The sequence below is a fragment of the Leptopilina boulardi genome, unplaced genomic scaffold (assembly GCF_019393585.1).
Source record: "Leptopilina boulardi isolate dan_hultmark-lab unplaced genomic scaffold, ZJU_Lbou_2.1 LbouV2_399, whole genome shotgun sequence".
In the NCBI taxonomy this organism is placed as follows: Eukaryota; Metazoa; Arthropoda; class Insecta; order Hymenoptera; family Figitidae; genus Leptopilina; species Leptopilina boulardi.
The window spans coordinates 662,547-683,989 of NW_026137972.1; the positions used below are offsets into that span (position 1 = coordinate 662,547).

General features: G+C 26.1%; 4 protein-coding genes across 4 annotated transcripts; 2 read left to right on the forward strand and 2 right to left on the reverse strand.

Moving 5' to 3' along the window:
* Positions 1–94: 94 nt before the first annotated feature.
* LOC127289048 (fanconi-associated nuclease 1-like) lies at positions 95–8,498 on the reverse strand. The gene is made up of 10 exons (XM_051316804.1): positions 8,289–8,498; positions 6,867–7,662; positions 2,456–2,864; positions 2,243–2,377; positions 1,719–2,156; positions 913–1,321; positions 599–721; positions 389–500; positions 254–318; positions 95–218 (listed from the first exon to the last, which is right to left on the reverse strand). The coding sequence occupies exons 1-9, from the start codon at positions 8,361–8,363 to the stop codon at positions 290–292; spliced, it is 2,526 nt and encodes an 841-aa protein (XP_051172761.1). The 5' UTR covers positions 8,364–8,498; the 3' UTR covers positions 95–218; positions 254–289.
* A 207-nt stretch (positions 8,499–8,705) lies between these two features.
* LOC127288959 (methionine aminopeptidase 1D, mitochondrial) lies at positions 8,706–13,989 on the forward strand. Its single transcript, XM_051316680.1, has 6 exons — positions 8,706–8,939; positions 11,177–11,425; positions 12,594–12,785; positions 13,296–13,446; positions 13,530–13,640; positions 13,711–13,989. The coding sequence occupies exons 1-6, from the start codon at positions 8,865–8,867 to the stop codon at positions 13,899–13,901; spliced, it is 969 nt and encodes a 322-aa protein (XP_051172637.1). The 5' UTR covers positions 8,706–8,864; the 3' UTR covers positions 13,902–13,989.
* Positions 13,990–14,351: 362 nt separating this feature from the next.
* LOC127288960 (proteasome subunit beta type-4) lies at positions 14,352–17,039 on the reverse strand. Its single transcript, XM_051316681.1, has 5 exons — positions 16,874–17,039; positions 15,172–15,378; positions 14,909–15,055; positions 14,585–14,783; positions 14,352–14,514 (listed from the first exon to the last, which is right to left on the reverse strand). The coding sequence occupies exons 1-5, from the start codon at positions 17,002–17,004 to the stop codon at positions 14,425–14,427; spliced, it is 774 nt and encodes a 257-aa protein (XP_051172638.1). The 5' UTR covers positions 17,005–17,039; the 3' UTR covers positions 14,352–14,424.
* A 183-nt stretch (positions 17,040–17,222) lies between these two features.
* LOC127288958 (28S ribosomal protein S30, mitochondrial) lies at positions 17,223–21,001 on the forward strand. The gene is made up of 4 exons (XM_051316679.1): positions 17,223–17,865; positions 19,480–20,081; positions 20,180–20,570; positions 20,680–21,001. The coding sequence occupies exons 1-4, from the start codon at positions 17,390–17,392 to the stop codon at positions 20,885–20,887; spliced, it is 1,677 nt and encodes a 558-aa protein (XP_051172636.1). The 5' UTR covers positions 17,223–17,389; the 3' UTR covers positions 20,888–21,001.
* Positions 21,002–21,443: the final 442 nt, after the last annotated feature.

Sequence of the window (21,443 nt, forward strand, 5' to 3'; positions counted from 1 at the left end):
AATGTAATTAATTCATTACTAAATAGGTAGTAATTGTTATTAATACATAGGCATTAATTTTCCAAAAATCAGAGGGTTCAAATTTATTTACAACTTTTCAAAAAATAACTAGAGAGTTTATTTTTAAACACAATACTGTAATAATAATAATAATAATAATAATAATATTAATTTTAAATTAAATTTATATAAAAATACATTCAAATTAAAAAAATCAATGACATGCAAATAATTAATTTATTTTAATAACTGTTGAAAAATATTTCTTTCTTGTAAGTTAGTTAAAGGTTTAATATGTGCTTCCACTTTTCTTCTTATCTGAAAAGAAATAAGGGTTTTAAATTATATTATTAAATTAAAAAAAAAATAATAATTTAAAAGAATATACCTTTTACAATACAGACTTCTGCTCTGAGTCCTATTTGCTGCAAATATTGCAACCATAACTTCTGCTTACAACTGAGGGAATCTCCAGGTCCCTTAACTTCTACAATTTTGCACTGCAATGAAAAATTCGCAAAATATATTTTTTTATTTTATTTTTATGTATACTGATAAACAAAATTTTTAATTTAATTAATTAATTTTTTTCAAATACCTCATTAGACAATGGATTCCACACGAACAAATCTGGGAATCCTGATCTCCAAAGAAGAAAATTACCCGCCAATCTTTCGCAAATTCCAGCAACTCCTGTTGTTCCAAGACTTAACGCAATTTCCTGATGAATAATTAATAATTCACTTATTTCCATACCAAAAGTTATAAAGTTTATAAAAAGTCAATAAAGTTAAAAAAAATAAGAAATTTTTTTTGAAAGAAAATTGAAAATCGAATAAATATATATATATTTTATTTTCGATTTTACATAAAATTGCATTAAAAAAAAGAAGAATGATAGAAATAACAAACCTTAACATGTTGCTCAGTTTCAAAAAGATTGTTTGAAATCATAGTTTTAAAATTTTGATATTTAATATATTCATCGCTGAATAATTCACCAAATGTTTCATTATCAAGCCCTCGAATAAATCGAATTTTACTTTCGATTTCTTCTTTTCTGTTGTCAAAAAATTTCGAAGTAAATAAATCCAATGGCGTTTCTTGATAGGAGCAAACAAAAGCACCAGGCACTGAAATTGTATACAATTCATTCCAAAATAAAATTGTAAACAAACTTAAAGGTAAAGAACCTTCACAATGAAATCCACGTGGATATCCATTTTCATAATAATGCCTTAGAGCTATATTTTCAACTTTTGTGAATCCTTTATCTTCTCCTATTTCCACTTTCCAAGTACTTTTTGAGCCTGTCGCATTTCTAGATATTGAAAGTTTAATAATATTCAAATAATTGGTTTTAATTGAAAAAAATTTCTACATTACGTCCTTGGCTAAGATTTCGTTCTGATTTCAGACCGAACATTCTAGTCCGGATTAATGCGGAAATTATACGTAAACAATCCGAAAATAATATGTACCATTTCTAACGCTTGCCGAGTACAATGCCATTGACTAGTTGTCAACCATTTTCCTTTAACTGAATTTTAATTTCTCAAAATCCTTAATATTTCAAAAAATAATAATTTTATAATTATTTTGATTTTACCATTAATTTTTACTTTAATAAATAATGAAATTATGATACCTATTAGTTCGGAAGCAATCCGAAATTTTAACCAGAGACACGTAATTAAATATTTAATATAAATAATTACCCCTGGACCATGTGAGCTTCAATTTCATTAACAACGTCAAATTCACCTGGCAGTCTTTGTTCAACTGAATCCAAAATATTTCTAATTAAATCCTTCGAATCTTTTGTGATTCCATTTTTTCTTCTTGATAATTTTTTTGCCCTTTCAAGTAATTCCTTTATATCGACTTCTGTTAAATTCTCCAAAGAAAGTGCATGTAAAGTTAATGTGGCACATGTTTGCAAATCTTTTCTATGATGCATTTCAATTAATGTAAGTTCCTTGTACCAACGTCCAAGATAAGATTTTCCAAATTTATTTTGATCTATTAATGCCTTTAAATATTTTACTGCTATTTCTATTGTCTCTGGAGTTTTCTTGAATGCGTCAATACTCTTTGATAAAACTTTTATCCAAATACTAAATGAAGAGAATTTTTGTATATGGGATGGAAGAGAACTGTCAATTTGAAAATAAATTAAAGAATTTAAGATTGCAAATAAAATATATTAGCTAAGCAATGTAAAAGAACAAAATTTTTTTACCTCTTCTCTTCTTCTTCCTCAATATGAGGAAATAAACGATTATAAGCCGTGTGTCCAATTTCCCTAACTAATTCCCATTCTTTATTTTCCGTGGATTCTATTAATCCTTTTAATGCATTTCGTGCATCAACATACCTGTTGATAAGTATGTTAGTATTTTAGTCTGTTAGTATTTTTAAAATTTTTAATAATGATAATTAAAATTATACAAGCCTTAGAAGTTGATTTCGATTTTTAAAAATAGGAAAACGTTCCTTCGGCGTTGTTGGAAACATAATTTCACCGTTTTTAATCCTCGTCAGCAAAAAAAATAAATCTGAAACACTTTCAGCTGGATCTTGGCATGGATATAGAAGAACTAATATTCTGTCAAAAATACTAATTGCCTCATTTGATAGTTTGATGCATGATCCAATGGCTTGATTTATTAAGGATCTTAACATTAAACTTGGACATTTTGCCCCAACGAACCATGATTTTCGTTTATTTTTTAAAAGAAGCAATTTTTCCATCATAATTGTTTTCGATCCACGATGTTCTACTTTTAATTTTAAACATAGTGCTCGAATTTCATCAACTTTTAGCATTTTTAAAAGATTTTCAACGTCTTCATCGTCAGTTTCTAAAAAAAAATATTTTTCATTCAAAAAAAATTGCATTAGGCTGTATAAAAATTTGCTATGTCAAATTTTAATCCTATATAGAATAGGTACATTTTTTTTTATTTTTACTAAAATATACTCTATTAATATTTAAGAAAGTTATGACACAAATTAGTTCTTATCAAAATTTTTTAATATTAATGAACTTCAGGAATCATCAATGATTATTTGGTTTATTTCATAACAAAAGTTATGTTTTCTAGTTTTCTTACGCAATAATTCCCCAATAATATATTTGTTAAACGCAAAAGAACGAATCTAATCTAATCAAATTACAATTCTTTATTTTTTTAATATTTATAGAATATTAAATGAATAATAATTTCTTTTTATTAAAAATATTAAATGTTGTATAATTAAGAATAGATAATTAATAGATAATAGATAATAAATCTGACCTTGAGATTCATAAAATATTTCCTTTCTTTTAGTTTTTACAAACCAAGGCTTAGAAATCGTAAATATCAGTATGTCAAAAATCAATCAATAATTTAAAATTACTATTATTTACTAGGTAGATTCAAATTGTTTGTTACTCTTAAACATTTTTTGTATCTACTTTTTCAATTAGTTTTCACCTTGAACTTTGCCGACAACATAAATTTTTGAAAAATTTGCAACTAGTACGTGAACTACGAACAAACTCGGTACTTGAAATCCTCATATTGTTGACATAGACTTATTGCTACATCATTTATAGCAAAAAGTTGTTTTAAATTTTAATTTTCAAAAAGCAGTGGTTTATTCATTACTTTATCCCATTCCTCAGAAATCCAAATTCCCTTCTTAGAAAAGCTTACTGAGATTTCTAAAACGCCAAGTTTCAAAAAAAAATTTAATTTGAAACGTTTCCTAGCCAGTGGAACAATTTGATCATTACTAAATTTTCAACTAATTTGAAAATGTTAATAAAATTGATCATCAGTGTAGGATTAATAATCCTCAACATTTTCGAAATTGGAGAAGGAAATACAAAATGGATCGACGGTTTCGTCAAAACGGTTAAAACAGATCGGCACATTAACCAGGTAATATTTTTAATTGATGATAAAATAATCACATCTGATCCACGATTTAACGAACTAATTATGAAATTATCCGCCAACATTCCAGTTCGAGGAATCGTTTTACAAAAATCTGTTAATAAAAAACTGTCAAAATTTGATTTTATCATTTACAATCCTAGAATATCGCTATTCATTATCATTAATCCTGAAATTAATTCCCAATTTGATTTTCTAAATCAACTCTCAGAAGCAAAACGTCGACCAAAATGTTTGGTACTACTTCACGAGGAACTGCCAAATTACAGACAGATTTTCAAAATCCTCTGGATTCAACAGTTCCTGGACGTTACTGTTGTCACCATAGATTCAAAAAATCAAAAAGAAACGGTTATTCATTACAATCCATTCTCTCGGATAATATCCAAAAAATCCGCAACTCCTAAAACTATTTGGTTTCCCGACAAAATTCAAAATCTACACGGTTACCCACTGGTTGCAAGTTTGATACCATTTTCTCCGGATGTGTTTGAACGGCAAAATCCGTCTGGAAATGTCACTTATTATGGATTAGGTATCAATACACTGAAAACTTTAGGAGAAATAATGAATTTCTCACTTGTGAAATCATCGCAATCAAATTGGGGGAATTTGACTTGTTCGATAAATGGAAGTTCAGGAGTTCATCTGTCCATCTTAAAGAACGAAATCCAGATAATAGGAGCCCAATCGATACTCGGATTGTGCGAAGGAAAGAGTAGTGAGTTTATTAAAGGTTTCAGGAAAATGCAATATGGCATGATTGTGCCTATTGTCAAAGAAGATGATGGATCTGTAGAAATCTTCTGGTATGCCGAAAAAGCATTAACAGTAATAATTTTGCCTCTTCTCATTTGGATTGTTTCAAGAATCTTTGACTTTCAACCGGGAAAATGGAAAATCGAATATCTCTTTCGAGTAATCTTTGGAATCACAGTTCCAGAAGAGCCAATTAGAACAGCAGAAAGACTAATCTTTGCAGGATTTTTAATCACTTGCTTCACATTCTCATCGGAAATTGTTTCAATGACAACGGACGTTCAATTGAAAATGAAATCATCAACTAAATATGATAATTTAGAAGAGGTTTTATACTCAGACTTAAAAATTATGACTCGTTCCGTCTACCGTTTTTTGCACAAGGATATTGATGATGTAGTTTTACAAAAAATTCTGCAAAAATCAACTGGCAATTTATTTACAGATGAGGAATGCGTGAAACAATTATTGAAATATAAAAATATCGCATGTATCGTGGATATTGCAAAAGTGGAACCATTAGTACGTAACGAACGAGATAAATGCGGAAGACGAGTTACTAAATATATCCTAAATGAATTTCTAGCGAGTCCAGGAGCCAGATTGCTGGGAGCAGGTACTCCTTACGCGAAACGTATTGATCAAATAATTCAGAGATTAATTGATTCAGGAATAACGAAAATATGGATGGAACCTTATACATTGTGCAAATACCCTTGTGCTCAAACTGATAAATCTTGATCTTGCATTCCTGATGTACCAAAGTCTAATGTAATCATGTATCAAATGATGTTTCCTCTTATATTCGGATTCATCTGCTCTGTTTTTACTTTTACTTTCGAGTTAATCATCCATAGGGTCATGTTCAAAAATTGAAGTAAAAGCACAAATTCAAGCGAAAATGAATTATGAACTTGAAAAAATTTAGTTTCATTTGAATTTTTAAGGGGAGGGACCGCTGAAATTTCAACCTTTCGAAATTAAGGCTGTTTAAGGTTGTCAATTTTTTTTCTGTTAATATTAAGTATTTAAAACTGTAATAAATTATGGGAAATTGAAAAAAAATTAATTCACTAATAATAATTTTTCAAATAAAACTCGAAATCTTCAAAAACTAAAAATTTAAATTTCTGTAGCAATTTTTTTTTTCATTGCTAATTTTTTTTATATACTTTTTTCATAATTCTGAACAATTAATCGCATGGGTTTTGAAAAAATTCAATTTTTTCAAAAAATAAAATTTCTGAAAAATAAAAAAATTGTAAAATTGTTAAAAGTTAATTTCTTTAATTTTTCACAGTGAAATATGATTTCTGGTTCTAAAAAAATTTGTTTAAAAAATTAAACTAATTATTCCTTAAAAATTCAACTTCTTCTAAAATTTTTATTATTTTTTATCGGTAATTTTTTTGTAGGCTTTTTTCATGATTCTGAACAATCAATCGTATGGATTTTAAAAATTTTTAATATTAAAAAAAATAAAATTTCTAAAATGGTAAAAAAAAATTTTGTTTTAATTTTGATAATTCACAAATTTTAGATCCAAAATAATGCCATAAAAAAAATTGATACCGCTTAACAACATTAATGTCGATGAGTTAAAATTTCACCGGTCCCTCCCCTTATAGTCCACACGCCTTGTATAAAATGCGTGACAACTAATTCGCGAGTTGAAAATATAAATCATTTAGTAAATATGATTTATAATAAAACTATGACATTTTCACCACTTTCACCCACTGGATTTAGTTGTCATAAATCTTCGAAATTGCAAAAAACCAATTTTTTGAGGCTTTTTGAGGATTGTTGCTCCCAGTGAATTTTTATAGAAAAAAGCTTTAAATAAAAGTTGTAGAGCTTGGAAAGACCGATAAAATAACTGGTCGAACGATATTTTTCAGTCATTTGTTTACGAGTTAGCGAATTAAAATGATTTAAAAAATCGATTTTTTAATGTTTAATAATTAATAAATTTTTTTTTATTTCCGATGTCAGATTCCGGGACCCTTTAAAAATTCGTTTTAAGGTGTCATTTTACTCTTAAGGACCTATATTACCGATAAGAATTTTTAATTAGAAATTACTACTTTAGAAAATTAAAAAATTAGGAAAATCGGTAGAGAATCATTTTCTAGTTTAAATAATAAATTAAAAACTTACTTGAATCACAAAATCCTTTATCCACCAATTCATTCATATAAGGATTGAGATCTTTGTCAATTTCCAAATATTGAATACTATTGATTCGATACCATGTTCTTTTTCTCTTGAGCAATCGAGCTAATAACATTTGCGCTTTCGCCGACATACTCAAACATGCAAATACAAGATCAATTTCTTTTTCGTCAAAATATCCACAATTTATTACATTTGAAAAAACATCAGTGAGAATCGAAAAAAGATGATTGGCGTGTGTTTCTTTAGGGAATATTACATCTTTCAATTCAAATGCATCAACAATATCAGTTTTCAAAGAATTATATTGAACATTATAATTCTTAGAAGTGTAAATCGCTTCCAAGTCAAAATTATTTGGTCCAATTGCTCCCTGTTTGAGCATATTTAAATTCTCAATTGTATTGCGCGTTACTTCTGAAATTTCTGTATCACAAAAAAGTTTTCGTGGACTTAATTTACCATTATTTTTAAAATTAGACATTGAACGAGGAGATTTTTTTGGTGTAAATGAACCTAGTCCAAGATTTTCAACACTTTCCGAATGTGTCAAGGAATTTGATTTTTGTGGTGAATTTTCATTATGTTGTGATAATTTTCTTGGTGATGGATAAATTTTCACCAATTTTGTTGGTGAATCAACTTTTTGCATTTTTCGTGCATTTTCTTCTGATAATGGAGTTTTACGTTTTAATTCTGGAGTTGGAAGCATTTTTTTTGGTGTTTTCATTGATTTATTCGAAGACTTGGCATTTTTTTGTTTTGTAACAGTTTTTTTAGACTGAAAAAAATAGAGATACATTTTATAAAGTGAAAAATAATTTTAATGTGTATTTTGTAATATATACTTACATAAATTATATACAAAAAATAGATAAAACGAATTTTACAAAATATTAATTGAACATAAATTGTTTTTAATAATTCAACTTCAGAAAAATTTAATAAAAATTATTTCAGTTTTGAAAGTTACATAATATTTAATTTTTTTTTACAAATAATTAAATTTCAAGAGATTTAAAATTAAAATTTTTTAAAAATTGAATATTTAAAATTAAAATTTTTTTAAAATTGAATATTTAAAATTTTGTTAGTAATTAAATTTTAGAAAAACTTGGTTAAAATTACATTTAAAAAAATTAACTAGGGAAAAATTTTAATTGATGAATACTGTTTTAAAAGAATTTCAGGCAATAATTTAATTTTTAATTAAAAAATGTCTTAAATAATTGAATTTTCGAACAACTTCATTAAAATTATTGAAAATAATCAATTTCCCAGACATATTAGGATTCAGGAGTAAATTTTACATAAGAAATGACATTAAAATATCGCAGGTCAGAATTTTTTTTTATTTATGTAAACTACTGTTGTTTTTTAAAAGTAAGGGAAAAAATTCATACGTACTTTTGCCTTCGAATCACCACTATTACTTCCTTTTACTGTTGGGAAAAAGAAGTCTATTTTTGATTGCTGTAACATTATAAATAGAGAACACAATTCAACATTAAACTAATCACTGGAAAAATAAATAAACACGCAAAAAATTAACAATTATGCCGGTTAAGTTTACATGACAACCATAACATCATTTAACAACCGTTGAATATATATTAAATTAGAATAGATAGAACATACTAAAACGTACAAAATTAAGGGAGCGTTCATATGAACCAGGGTTGAGAATGACGTATCATTTCTGGTTTCTAACGTAATTACGTATAAAATACTAGAAAAATTCAAAATTTGTGTGACGTCGTGACAATTTGAATTAAGTTTATCCCTAGGAATGTCACACTTCGGAGGTTCTGGTTTTCTACGTTTAAATGAAACGACTTACCCATCACTTGTCAGCATGCAATTGTTTTGTTTAGAGGAATATGCATATTTTTCAATAAAAACAATTATTGTTTATTAATTATGGTAAATTTTTATGAAAATAGAATTTAATTTATTTTGTGAGTATGAGTAAATAAGTTAGAAATGTTTCAAAGAAATTTCCGAAAAGTTTCTGTACAAGGAAGAAACTTTTTTGATTTTTTCCAGTCGAACAAAAAGGTTTGTTTATTTATTTATATATACAAATTATGTTTTAGTATTAAATTATTAATAATTATTAAAATCCTTCTTATTTGTGCTTTAAAAAAAGGCTGCGTCTAGTAGTCCGTCTAGACGGATGAATTTAAATTGTCCGTCTAGTGCCAGTATTTACTGGCACAGTAGACGGATGAAATATTTTTTGTTAAAACTGTCCGTCTACCCGTATATATTTATATAAATATACATACATATAAACATTCAGCGCGAAATTCAAACTCTTTAAAGTTTAAATCGAAATTTTTTTTCAAATGATAAGTATTACATACCATTAAATTTTGAAGTTATAAAGATGAAAAGTCATTTTTCTTAATTGACGTACTGATCAATTTTTTCAAAAAAACTACTTCCTTTTATGAAAATTTTAAGCCTAGTCTGATCGTGGGCAAACAATTTTTACAATATTTTCGTAATTTTTCAAAATTTTTTGAATATTTTAAAAATATTTTTGGTTTTTATACTACGTACTTTTATGTATTTTGATGCGCTGATTACTAAAATCTTAGTGACAATACCCGAAAATTTGATTTTTATGGTGAAAACCATAAAAAATGTCCTAAAGTTTATGGTTTTTTCCTTTATTGGGTAAAATATACAAAAAATTTAAAAAAATTCATAAGATATAAAAAAAGTATTTTAATAAGATCTATACCTTTTGTCGGGTAAGGATACTACTAAGATTTTCGTAATCAGCGAATCAAAATACCTAGTCTTAGTCCACGATCAGACTAGGCTTAAAATTTTCGTAAAAGGAAGTAATTTTTTTGAAAATTTTTGAAAAAAATCTATCACTACGTCAATTAAGAAAAATGACTTTTTATCTTTATAACTTCAAAATTTAATAGTAATATTATTTGAAAAAAATTTCCATTTTTTTTAAAGTACGTTTAAAAACATACATTTTGAAAAAAAACTTTTAAAATTGATGCATTTTTAAAGAAGTTATGAGCATTCAAAAATTAAAAGTCATGAAAATTCTGCAATTTTGAAAATTTCATAACTCAAAAATGGCTAGCTAAAAAAGATTTTTAAAAATATAAAAGAAAAATTTTAAAAGCTTCTATAGATTTTGAATTACAAAATAAGAAAAAAATTTGGTTTTTTGTTTTAAGTCAAAAACTGAAAAAGATTTTCTACCGGCCTTACACTTCTGCATAAAAAAGGGTTTTTGTAGATCGACTGTCTTTGCCGCAATTTTAATTGTTTTACCTTATGAAAATAAATTTTTTAATGTATTAAAATTAAATTTTAATATGTACTTAAAAATAATATATAATTGATTTTTTAATTCTGTTCTTGAAAAAAAATCTTAAAAATGGGTCTGATTTTCGGTCTTTACAGTGGTCTAACCCCTTAATATTTTAATTAGTAAAATATTCAATTTAATGTATATAGTTTTGATTTTTTATAATAAAATTACCTTTAACGGTTAGCAGTAACTGTTTCTTATGAATATTTCTTTTTTTATTTTGAATCCAATTGGATGAGTTTTTTAAAGGCGCGTGGCAGGACCTTGTTAGTTGGATCGTGACTTATTATTAATAATTATTTTCTTAAGAGTAGACGGACAAATTTTAATCCATTTATTTCATCCGGATACTGTCTGATACTTTTAACAGTAATGCCAGTATAATAGACGGACAAAAATATTTATCCGTCTAGACGGACGACTAGCAGTAATTTCGTATCCGTCTAGACGGACGACTAGCCACTTCGTTAAAAAAATAGACATTGTAATAATTTGGATCAGTTTCTTATAAACAAAATCATTGCAAAATTTTTTTAGTGTTTTCAAGTAAACTTTAAAGGATAACATTTTTTAAAAAAATCGTATCCAGTTTTAGATAGTTCTAAGTTTTTCAAAAAAAAAATTAAAAATATACCGCTTTTTTTGAAAATTAAACACATTTTTTTTTTAGAAAAGATTCTTTTTTTTCTCTTAAAATGAAACTTAAAATTTATACATACTTTTAATGAACAATTAAACAAAATTCCGATTTTTTATTTTGGAGATATGAATTAATTTATTAAATTATATTAATAAAAAATGAAATATATATTCTATAGTGGACCATATGTTAATTTCAATAATCGTATAGAAGATAAATTTTTTTTAAAAGGTAATTTAATTACCTTCATAATTGTACCTTATTTATTATATTTGGTTAATTTGTGTAATAATATACAATGACTTTTAGTCTCAAAAATTGGAACAACATAAAGAAAAAAATAATTCATTTGGCAAATATGACATCGTTCAGCCATGGACGGTTTCTGAAAGAAAAACAGTGCCAGCATACATATCAAAACCATCTTATGGTCAATCTTCAGTTCCTCGCGAATCACCGAAATTTGAAGAAATTAAAGATAACAATCAAATAGAATCCATGAGACACAGTTGCCTTTTAGCGAAACGCATTCTAAATCAAATACCCGCACTTATTAAGGTAAAATTCTACACCTTATACGATTGAAAAAGATTTAAAATTTTTATTTTTAAAATCATTTTATTTTCGATGAATTTTTTTAAATTTTGAAAAAATTATGTTTCTGAAAATTTTTAATTACAATTTTTTTGCAAATCTTGAAAAGGCCTTTAATTTTTGGGACAAATGAATAAGCTGTTAAAATAATTTTTTAGAATTTTTATTTTACAAAATTTCACTTTCATAATTCTATAAAATGTAAATTCTGTAAAAAATTCAAAACAAATTAATTTTAGAGCTTATTCATGAGTCCCGAATTTTTTTTCAAAATTTTCTTAAAACCCTATTAAAATATGATGTATTCCACGCCAAAGTGTAAGTCCATCTGCAATTGCATCTCCGATTTTTTTGAGATTTTTTTCGTTTATTGGGTAAAATATGCAAAATTAAAAAAAAACTTTCAAACAAAAGTTATAGATCTTATTAAAATACATTTTTTTTATCTTATGCATTTTTTTTAATTTTGCATATTTTACCCAATAAACGAAAAAAACCATAAATTTTGGGACTTTTTTATGATTTTCACCATAAAAATCAAATTTTTGGGTATTGTCACTATGATTTTCGTAATCAACGCATCAAAATACATAATAGTACGTAGTATAAAAAAACCCAAAAATATTTTTAAAAAATTCAAAAATTTTTGAAAAATTCCGAAAATATTGTAAAAATCGTTTGCCTATTATCGGGTTAGGCTTAAAAGTTTCGTAAAAAGAAGCAGTTTTTTTGAAAAAATTTTCAAAAAAATCGATCAGTACGTCAAATGGGAAAAATGATTTTTTATCATTAAAACTCAAAAATTTGATAGTAATATTGTTTTTAAAAAAATATCGATTTTTTTGAAAAGTACGTTTAAAAACACACATTTTGAAAAAAAAGACTTTTAAAATTGATGCATTTTTAAGGAAGTTATGAGCATTTAAAAATTAAAAGTCATGAAAATTCTCCAATTTTCAAAATTTCATAACTCGAAAACGGTTTTCTAAAAAAATTTGAAAAAATTGATGGAAGCTAGTGTCAATTAGTACTAAAAGAAAAAAATCACAAATGAATCGGAGATGCAATTGCAGATGGACTTACACTTTGGCGTGGAATACATCATATATATTGTATTAATTTTCATTTAAAGCCTGGCGTTACGACAGATTCAATTGATGAAAAAGTTCACGAATTAATAATTTACAATACTGCCTATCCGAGTCCATTAAATTATCGTGGTTATCCAAAATCAATTTGCACTAGTATTAATAATGTTGCTTGCCATGGAATTCCAGACAATCGACCACTTCAAAACGGAGATATACTCAATGTTGACATAACTGTGAGTGAATTACATACAAACTCAAAAATAAGTTATTTGGGGCCATTCATTAATTACGTAAGGACGATTTTGGCTAATTTTGACCCCCCTACCCCCATGTAAGGATACATAAGATTTTTCGGACCCCCCTCCCCCTTCTTACGTAAGTTTTTAACAATATTAATGTAATTAAAAAATTAATTACATCAATACAAATGGAAAATACTTGGCAAAATCTTACGTAAGATTAGCTTCTACCCCCCACCCCCCACGTAAGACCATGTAGAGATTTTATAAACCCCCCCCCCCGCCCTAAGGACCCTTACATAATTAATGAATGGCCCCTTTTATAATTATCTTGGATAAATACACCAATTATTGAGAATTAATAGAATTTCATTAGATAGAATTTTCTTTTAGTCGATTTTATATTTGTTCGAATTATTTTATTTTTGACAAAATTTCCATTAAACTAATTTTGAATTGCATAAAATTTTAATTAAATTGGATGAATTAAAATTTAAACATTAGGTATTTTTAAATGGTTATCATGGAGACTGTTCGACAATGTTTCAAGTTGGATCGGTAGATAAAGAAGGAAAACGATTAATTTCCGCGACGGAAATTTGCCTAATGGAAGCGATAAAAATTTGCAAACCTAATGAAAATTTTAATAGCATTGGTAGGTAACTAATTTACTATTTTAAGCTAACTTTTGAACGGATGAAAAAATTATATTAAAAATTATTTTAAATTTACTATTAGGAAGTATTATTCAAGAAACTGCCGAAAAACTGGGTTTTGGAATAATTCCATCTTTTGCTGGCCACGGCATTGGAACTTATTTCCATGGCCCTCCTGATATTTTCCACTGCAGTGAGTGTTAATTTAATATCAGTAAATTAACTACTTATTCTTATTAAAAATAAATATATATTTTCTTAAGTAAACGAAGTAAAGGGAAAAATGCAACCGGGCATGACATTTACCATTGAGCCTGTTTTGACTCAAGGAGGGCCGGAAATCGAAATTTTAGAAGATGGATGGACCGCAATAACCACAGACAATGCAAGAACTGCTCAATGTGAACACACAATTTTAATAACAGAAACAGGCTGTGATATTCTTACTCTGTAGAAAATTTCATTGTTATTATAAAAACTTTCAAACAGAAAGAGTTAGCAAACACAAATAAATAAAAATGAAGTGGGATTTTGAAAACAAAGAATAGAATTTTTTTTGTACCGTCCATAAATTAAGTCACACTATTTTTGATTATTTTAGACCCCCCCTCCCACATATTTTGCATACATTATCGCCATTTTTTCTGCTGGTTATCACAAATTGCTTGACCCCCCCCTTCCCCCTTAAGGTGTGACGTAATTTATGGACGATCCCTAAAATCACTCTTTGACAGAAGTGGGATCTGCTTATTTTCAAGGTCAAATTTGATATAAAAAAAACTACAATTAAGACAATTACTTAAGCTAACCCAGTCAGTGGCGTTTGTAACTTTTTTATAGTCAGTACCCTGAGGGTTAATATTAAGTAAAAGATGAATATAAACCATAAAATTTTAAACAATCATTTAGTAAGAACTTTCTTTATTAATTTTCACTTATAAAAAAAAGGAGCATAAAATTAATTTTGAGAAAAATATTTATATAACAGCGGCTTCCCAATTGCTATCAAGAGACAATGGCCCTCTAATTTCAATTCCTTTTTCCTTGGTAATAATGCCCAAATGATACTGGAAATAAATTTTTTTCAGTATTATTTTATTATTTATTTGTTTTTAGAGGGGAAAAAAATGAACTTACCTTTGGAAAAGATCTAGCATCTCTGTAAAATAGAATTTGCATCGCTTTATTGATAAGTTGAATGGCTTCTTCTTCGCTCATTTCATTGTTCTTTTCGTAAGCGGCACGAAGCATTGGAGTCGCTAAATATGAACCATATCCAGTGGCAATTACTGGATCAGAAAATGCCATTCCCAAATGATCGACTGTTCCTAAAAATCTGTAAGCGAAAGAATAAATAATAAAATTCATTTACGTATTAACGGGCAGTTCATAATGAAATAAAATAATTAGTACAAAATGTTACAACTCTTTCAAAACTTGATAAATTTAAAATATACATACGGTTTGCCATCGTCGAATCCACCAATGAGAAAATTATTCCAAAGAGGATCGAATTTTGATCTTCTATTATACATGACACGTGTTAACCAACAGTGTAATGATTTTGGTTTCAATGTGAAACCATCATCGATGCAGTGCTCTTCAAGTCTAAAATTTTTAAAATAAGTCTTACATATTCATTTTTCAAAAATGTTTAATATACATTTATTTATATATTAATAATAATAATAATTAAAAATAATTTTAACTCTCTGGGTACATACATTTTTTGTTCAACGATATTTTTAAGATATTGAAAATCTGCATAATCGCCACCAGCACCAAGGATAATATTATCATTGACTTTCATAACTCGCTCTAATGATCTGTATCTAGCAAGAGAACCATAGGAACCCAAAACATCGGCTGCAATTGCAATGCCATCTTTGAAACAAATTCCAACTACAGATGATCCTGTCGTCACGGGAGTACTATAAAATTGCAAATAAAAAGCAACATTAAAAATTATATCTAATCCTTTTTTTTTGATAATGTGCGTGATTATCTCATAAAATTAATTAGTGAGAATTTTTATTTTATAGAATTTTATTAGATATAATTATTTTTTAGACGAATTTTCATTTTTTCAAACTAGTAAACAGTATTTCTTATTTAGCGTATTACACTTTTCAAGTAGTAAAAAACGGTTTCAAAAAAAAAAACAAAATTTTCTCACTTATTACTTTATTTAAAGGAACGCAATTTTTTTTTCATAATATTAGAGACCATTAAAGCTTTAAGGAAAAAATAAACAAAATCTTTTTTATTGGGTCGATTTGGTTACCAAAATTTTATTTTACAAAAAGAATATTTAAAAAAACAGAATTTTTTCTAGCCGAAATTTCCTTCTTTTTTCTGAATTTGAGGGAATTCTTAATACGCCGAATTTTTTTTTTTTAAAGAACTTTCATTTCTCCGAATAAATATCTCACAGAAAAAATTGGGTTCAAGTTTTTAAATTCACCAATCACAATTTATCAAGAAAATTATGATTGGTTAATTTAAAAATTTGAACCCATTTTTTTCACATATTTATTCGGAGAAATGAAAGTTCAGTAAAATAAAAATTCGATGTTTTAAGAATTCTCGAAAATAAAAATTCAGCGAGAAAAAAAATTTTTTTTCGCATTCTTTCCATAAAATAAAAATTCTTTTGAATGACTACTCTGTTTAATAAAAATTCGAGAAATAATAATTTTGATAAATTCTAATTTGATGAAATAAAAATTCTGTAAAATGAAAATTCGTTCAGGTAAAAATTCGGTTAAATGGAATATTTGTAAAATAATAATAATTCAAAGAAATAAAAATTCGGCTAATAGTAAATTCTAACAAATTAATTTAAGAGTTTATTTGTCACAAAATTTTTATCAATTTTTGAAGCACTAAAATTTTAAAATTTAGCAAAATTGAATCATAAATCAAACAAAATTTGCATAAATTGAAATTCGGATAATTTAAAACTTGAATCGATTGATTTTTAGATAAATTGAAATTTTGTTAATTTTAAGTTTCCATCGATTAAAATTTAATTAATAAATTTGTTTTCGCCAATAAAAATTAGAATTGTTTAAAAGTTGTATCACTTTTAAAAATATTTTTTAATTTTAGTGCAAAAATTTTTGAATTTTTTTTTTTTTAATAACATAATATTATTATTTTAGAAAATTTTTGTATATTAATGTAACTAAAAATACGTAAACGTATATACATACATTAAAAAAACTAAATTTTAATTTGAACGAAAAATAAATGCAATTCTTCAGATAATGAAAAAAATATATAATTATAACAAATAAATTATTAATGAAGAATAATGTGATTGAAAACAGTTTTTAAATATAGCAAAAAGTAATAACGTGATGACAGGCATGGTTTGTAAAATGAATAAAGAATATTTTTCAATTGTCATAAATAAATACTTACTGTAATCTTTGGAATCCATCGCCTCTAGAAGTTGTGCTGATTGATGGAAAATTGTAATAACCACCTGGTGACGGTCCATTTTGCCAAAATGCAGGAGGATTATACCAGTCAGCTTTACTCAGTGACGCCATGTTTGTGATTTTTAAATGTCATCATTCGTCAGCACGAGGCAGGTAAAGTCGATGAGATCAGAGTTGAGTCGTTTTACATTACAAAGTTCTGGAATAGTCGAATCTCCGAAATGCAACACATTTAACCTGCTGCTGAGCTGTGATCGTAGCCTAACTTTACTGCAATCACCTTCCCAACCGTGAATATTTTATTTTTATTAAGTTGGCTACAATGCATTGTCACATTCTAAACATAACCTATAAACTAAACATTTTCTTAACCTATAATTGAAACTCGTTTTAAAAATGTTTACATTTTATAAATGTTGCAAGTAAAAAAAACTGGTTAGTTTCTTACTTTCCTCTAACAAAAAGACAAAAAGACAAAAAGACAAAAAAAAAAAAAATGTTTTCTCTACGATTTGCGCGGATTCCCACTGGTTTTCGAACATGTTTAAAAATTCAAAAACACAGTAGTAGTGCGGTGCAAGTTTCTCAGAATTCAGAAAACAATTTAATAAACAATGTATCCGAAGAAGTGGAATATCCAGAAATTCTTGATCTCTCATTTCCTGCTCAACAACTAAGGAAATTTGATGAAATGCGTCAATTTATTCAAAGACAAAAAACAATTGAGGAAAAATTAATTGCACTCAATATGCCAAGATATTATGGTTTTTATGCTATGCAAATGTTAGAACACGAAATTCATTATAATACATTGGATCAAACACAATTTTTAACGAGGACTCATATTATGCCCACAAATGAATTGCCTTCGTTTTATAATGATTTAATAAGTTCCGAGAAATTGGATGAAATTGTTGCCAATGTTCGAAGTCAAATTGAAGATGTTTTAGTACTTGAATATTCCAAAAGAAAGTAAGTTCTATAGTAATTACTTTTTTTTCATTTCTTCATTTTCAAAAAGAAAAAGAAAAAATATGTATGTGGCTTATTCTCTAGAAAAGGACAAATGACTCGTTCACGATATTTTTTTCTAAAAAACAAATAAATGGAATTAATTAAAATTATGCCGGCCATATGATAGTATTGGGACGCATGAACAAGTACTATAAATTTAATTTTTTTAAATTATGATCAAGTAGAATTTTATTCCGTAAAATATTATTTTTGCAGAAAAAAAAAAATTGTACAGAATTTTAATTAAATTCTTCAACAAATTCAATTATCTTCAATTATTTTTCAATTATAAATTTTATGAAATTCAACAATATTGTTTACAATTTAAAAAAAAAATCAGCAAATAAAATTACCAAAAATTTCAATTTAAAACCTTTTAAAATTTTCCATCTAAAACTTTGTGAAATTTAATAATTTCAATTATAACTCTTTCGAAATTCAATTATTTTTAATAATTTTTATAATATTCTTCAAAAATTCAAATATTTGAAAACATTTTTCAATTAAAAAATTTGAAAGTTCAATTTTTGTCTAATTTTTAATAAATTCTTCAACAACAGAATTAATCAACAAATTTTAATTAAAAATCACATGAATTCAATTATTTTCAAAACTTTCAATTTCAAAAATCTTTGAAAATTTAATTATTTCCAAAAATGTTAACTGTAACTCCATTCTTCAAATATTAAATTATTTGAAAGCATTTTTGAATTAAAAACTTTTGAAATTCAATTTTTGTTTGTAATATTTCTAATAAATTCTTCATCACCAAATATTTTAATTAAAAATAACTTGAAGTTGAATTAATTTCAAAAATTTGAATAGTAAATCTTTGAAAATTCAATTACTTTTAAAAAATGTTTTCTAAAATTATTTGATAAATTATTTTCAATTCTGTAAAATTTAATTATTTCTAAAAAATTTCAACTATAACTCTTCCAAAGTTCAATTATTTTTAATAATTTAAATATTTCTTTAAAAATTCAATTATTTATTTATTTATTTATTTACGGGACTTCAAAAAGTAAAGTGCCCTTTAAATACAAATTGTATAATACATATGTATAGAAATTATTTAAAAAAGTTTCAAATAAAAACTCTAGAATTGAATTGTCAGAATTTTTTTTTAGAAATTTATCTTAATAAAAATTTTTAAAATTTACTGAAAAATTCGAAATCAATTTTCTTGATAATATTTTTATAGAATTATTCTTATTATGGAATTATTAAAATGATTTTAATGTCTAATAATATTAGTTGTTTAAAGTAAAATACTTATTAACTAATTAAATGTAATTAAAATAAAAAAATCGACTTTTTCGAACAGATTTCTCTCAAATTAATATTATATTTTCCTCTTATATTTGGTATTGAAAGTAAAATTCTTCATTTAAGAGGATAGAAAAGGAATAAACAAAAATATAGACGTGTCCTACTTTCTTTTCATCTTTTGGATTAAAAAAATATTTAAATGGATAAAATTTCAATCCTTGTACTTGTTAAAATTCGTAAAAAAATCGATAAGATCTGATTTAGATTTTCAAATAAATATTGTTAAAATTTTTCTTTTAGCATAAAAAAAGAATTGTCGGCAGATGTATTATCAGATCCAGAGAAACTTCAAAATTTCCAAACAAAAGCAATTATTCGTCAAATAAATAGAATTTTTCTCTTAGAATTATCATCGAAATATCCACATTTATTAGATACAGAAATTGACTATGATCCACGAATTGAAGCTTATTGGGTTGTTGGTGGAATGGAACCGCCAAAATCAGTAAAATGTTCAAGACAAAATAGTATTTGGCAAAAGGAATATGCCAATGATCCAATTGATCGTCGTTTTCAATATATCGGAGAGCCATGTCTTCAATTGCGACATGCTCTTCCATTACAAGAAATAATTCCTTATCAAGAGGCAGAAAATCAAGAATACAATGTTCCTGAATTTAGATATGATCCATTTACCGTTGGTTATTATAGAGATTTAAAACGCGCGACCAGTATTCCTGGCTTTTGGCCCGGCGATAAAAGAGAATTTGGACTTTTGTCCTATCATCATTGTGGTTACATGGCAAAGAGGCCACGAGAATATGACGACGAAGAAGACGCACTTAAAATACAAGCAATTAGAGCATCTTTTGCATGGCTTAACGCACAAGCCGCTTATCAAGGTAGATATTTAAAAAAAAATTAATTTTTATGTAATAAAATATTTCTAAAAAATAGTTATTAAAAAGTTTTTCAAATAATTGTTAAATTTTATTTTTAGGCTTCTCAACCTATAACGATATAACTTATCCATTGGTAACGCAAAATATCATCTTAAACGGACAATGGTGGTACTTTAGCGCCTATCAACTCAACACAATGTTATTATGCAATCATCACATAAATGATAATCCAAAGAGAAATTTCTACTGGACCACAGGTCCAATGCAATTGTTTGAAAAAATTGAAGACAATAAAGTACATGGCCTAAACGATGAGGTATTAAAGAATTTAATTAAATTTTATGTAAATAAGCCACAACCACGTGAAGAGAATTTAAAACCATATCTCGGTGAAGATGAAAAAGTAGTGGCTGATATTGTGGATGACGAAAGGAGAAAATGGCTCGAGCAAAAGTTTAAGCACCTCATGTCCAATAGAAAATACTACAAGTAAGAATTTTTAAAAAATCTGTTTAAATATTGTGAAATCTATTTTTTTCATTTTTTTTTCTTAATTTCTAAAATCAACATATCTATTTAAACTGTAATTTTATTTTAGGAACACACCGGAAATTTATAATTGGCAACAAATCTTTATTAGAAAGCATAAGAAAAGACCAATGGAAAAAAAATTGGAGCTTTGGCAAAAAGGTGAAAACTTTATGTCACGTAGATTGGATGATCATAGACCTAGATATATTCCAAAGTGTTTAAGAGCTTTTCCAAAAAGCAAAGCTAAATTTGCAAATCAGTTTTATCCAAAGTAAAACTTTTCTGTTACTTAATAAAGTGAATTTCAATATTCAAATAATATTGTGTAAATAAAAGTTAATTAGATTTTTTTGCAAGAATTTATTTAATAAATGAATTATATCTATAAATGTGTGTAAATTATTTATAAGAAAATCTCTTGGGACAATAAATTAAAGAGAAGACTAAATTTTAACAGATAATATTGTCAAAATATAATAGAAATTTATGAATGTGATTAATTTTCTTACGTACTTATATCTTCCTTTTTCTTATTTAATATATTTATTTATTTTATTTCTTGAAATATTTGTCACATTTATAAACCAATTTAGATAAATTTTTCCAATAATTATTTGGTTTTATTATTTGGTTTTTTATTATAAATTTTTAAAATTTCTTCTACCTGTTTGAACAATTGATTGTTTATCGTTTCGAAGAATCTGATATTAAAAGAAAATAATAATATTATTATTATTTTAAATAGATTACGTTTTGCTTTTGATATCATTCTTGGAAAATTAATAGTATTGGTAGAAATCGTTAGATAGCCCCTGACAATCAGTTCCAATT

Coding starts and splice junctions, on each gene's coding strand:
- LOC127289048 (XM_051316804.1), bottom strand. CDS start 8,363: ATGTTACAGCAATCAAAAATAGACTTCTTTTTCCCAACAGTAAAAGGA. Junction 2,378..2,455: donor AATCGAAATCAACTTCTAAG/GCTTGTATAATT, acceptor ACTTATCAACAG/GTATGTTGATGCACGAAATG. Junction 501..598: donor GGAATCCATTGTCTAATGAG/GTATTTGAAAAA, acceptor TTTTCATTGCAG/TGCAAAATTGTAGAAGTTAA.
- LOC127288959 (XM_051316680.1), top strand. CDS start 8,865: ATGTTTCAAAGAAATTTCCGAAAAGTTTCTGTACAAGGAAGAAACTTT. Junction 8,940..11,176: donor TTTTCCAGTCGAACAAAAAG/GTTTGTTTATTT, acceptor AATGACTTTTAG/TCTCAAAAATTGGAACAACA. Junction 13,641..13,710: donor TCCTGATATTTTCCACTGCA/GTGAGTGTTAAT, acceptor TATTTTCTTAAG/TAAACGAAGTAAAGGGAAAA.
- LOC127288960 (XM_051316681.1), bottom strand. CDS start 17,004: ATGGCGTCACTGAGTAAAGCTGACTGGTATAATCCTCCTGCATTTTGG. Junction 15,056..15,171: donor AATATCGTTGAACAAAAAAT/GTATGTACCCAG, acceptor TAAAAATTTTAG/ACTTGAAGAGCACTGCATCG. Junction 14,515..14,584: donor ATGCTAGATCTTTTCCAAAG/GTAAGTTCATTT, acceptor ATTTATTTCCAG/TATCATTTGGGCATTATTAC.
- LOC127288958 (XM_051316679.1), top strand. CDS start 17,390: ATGTTTTCTCTACGATTTGCGCGGATTCCCACTGGTTTTCGAACATGT. Junction 20,082..20,179: donor CGCACAAGCCGCTTATCAAG/GTAGATATTTAA, acceptor TTTTATTTTTAG/GCTTCTCAACCTATAACGAT. Junction 20,571..20,679: donor TCCAATAGAAAATACTACAA/GTAAGAATTTTT, acceptor ATTTTATTTTAG/GAACACACCGGAAATTTATA.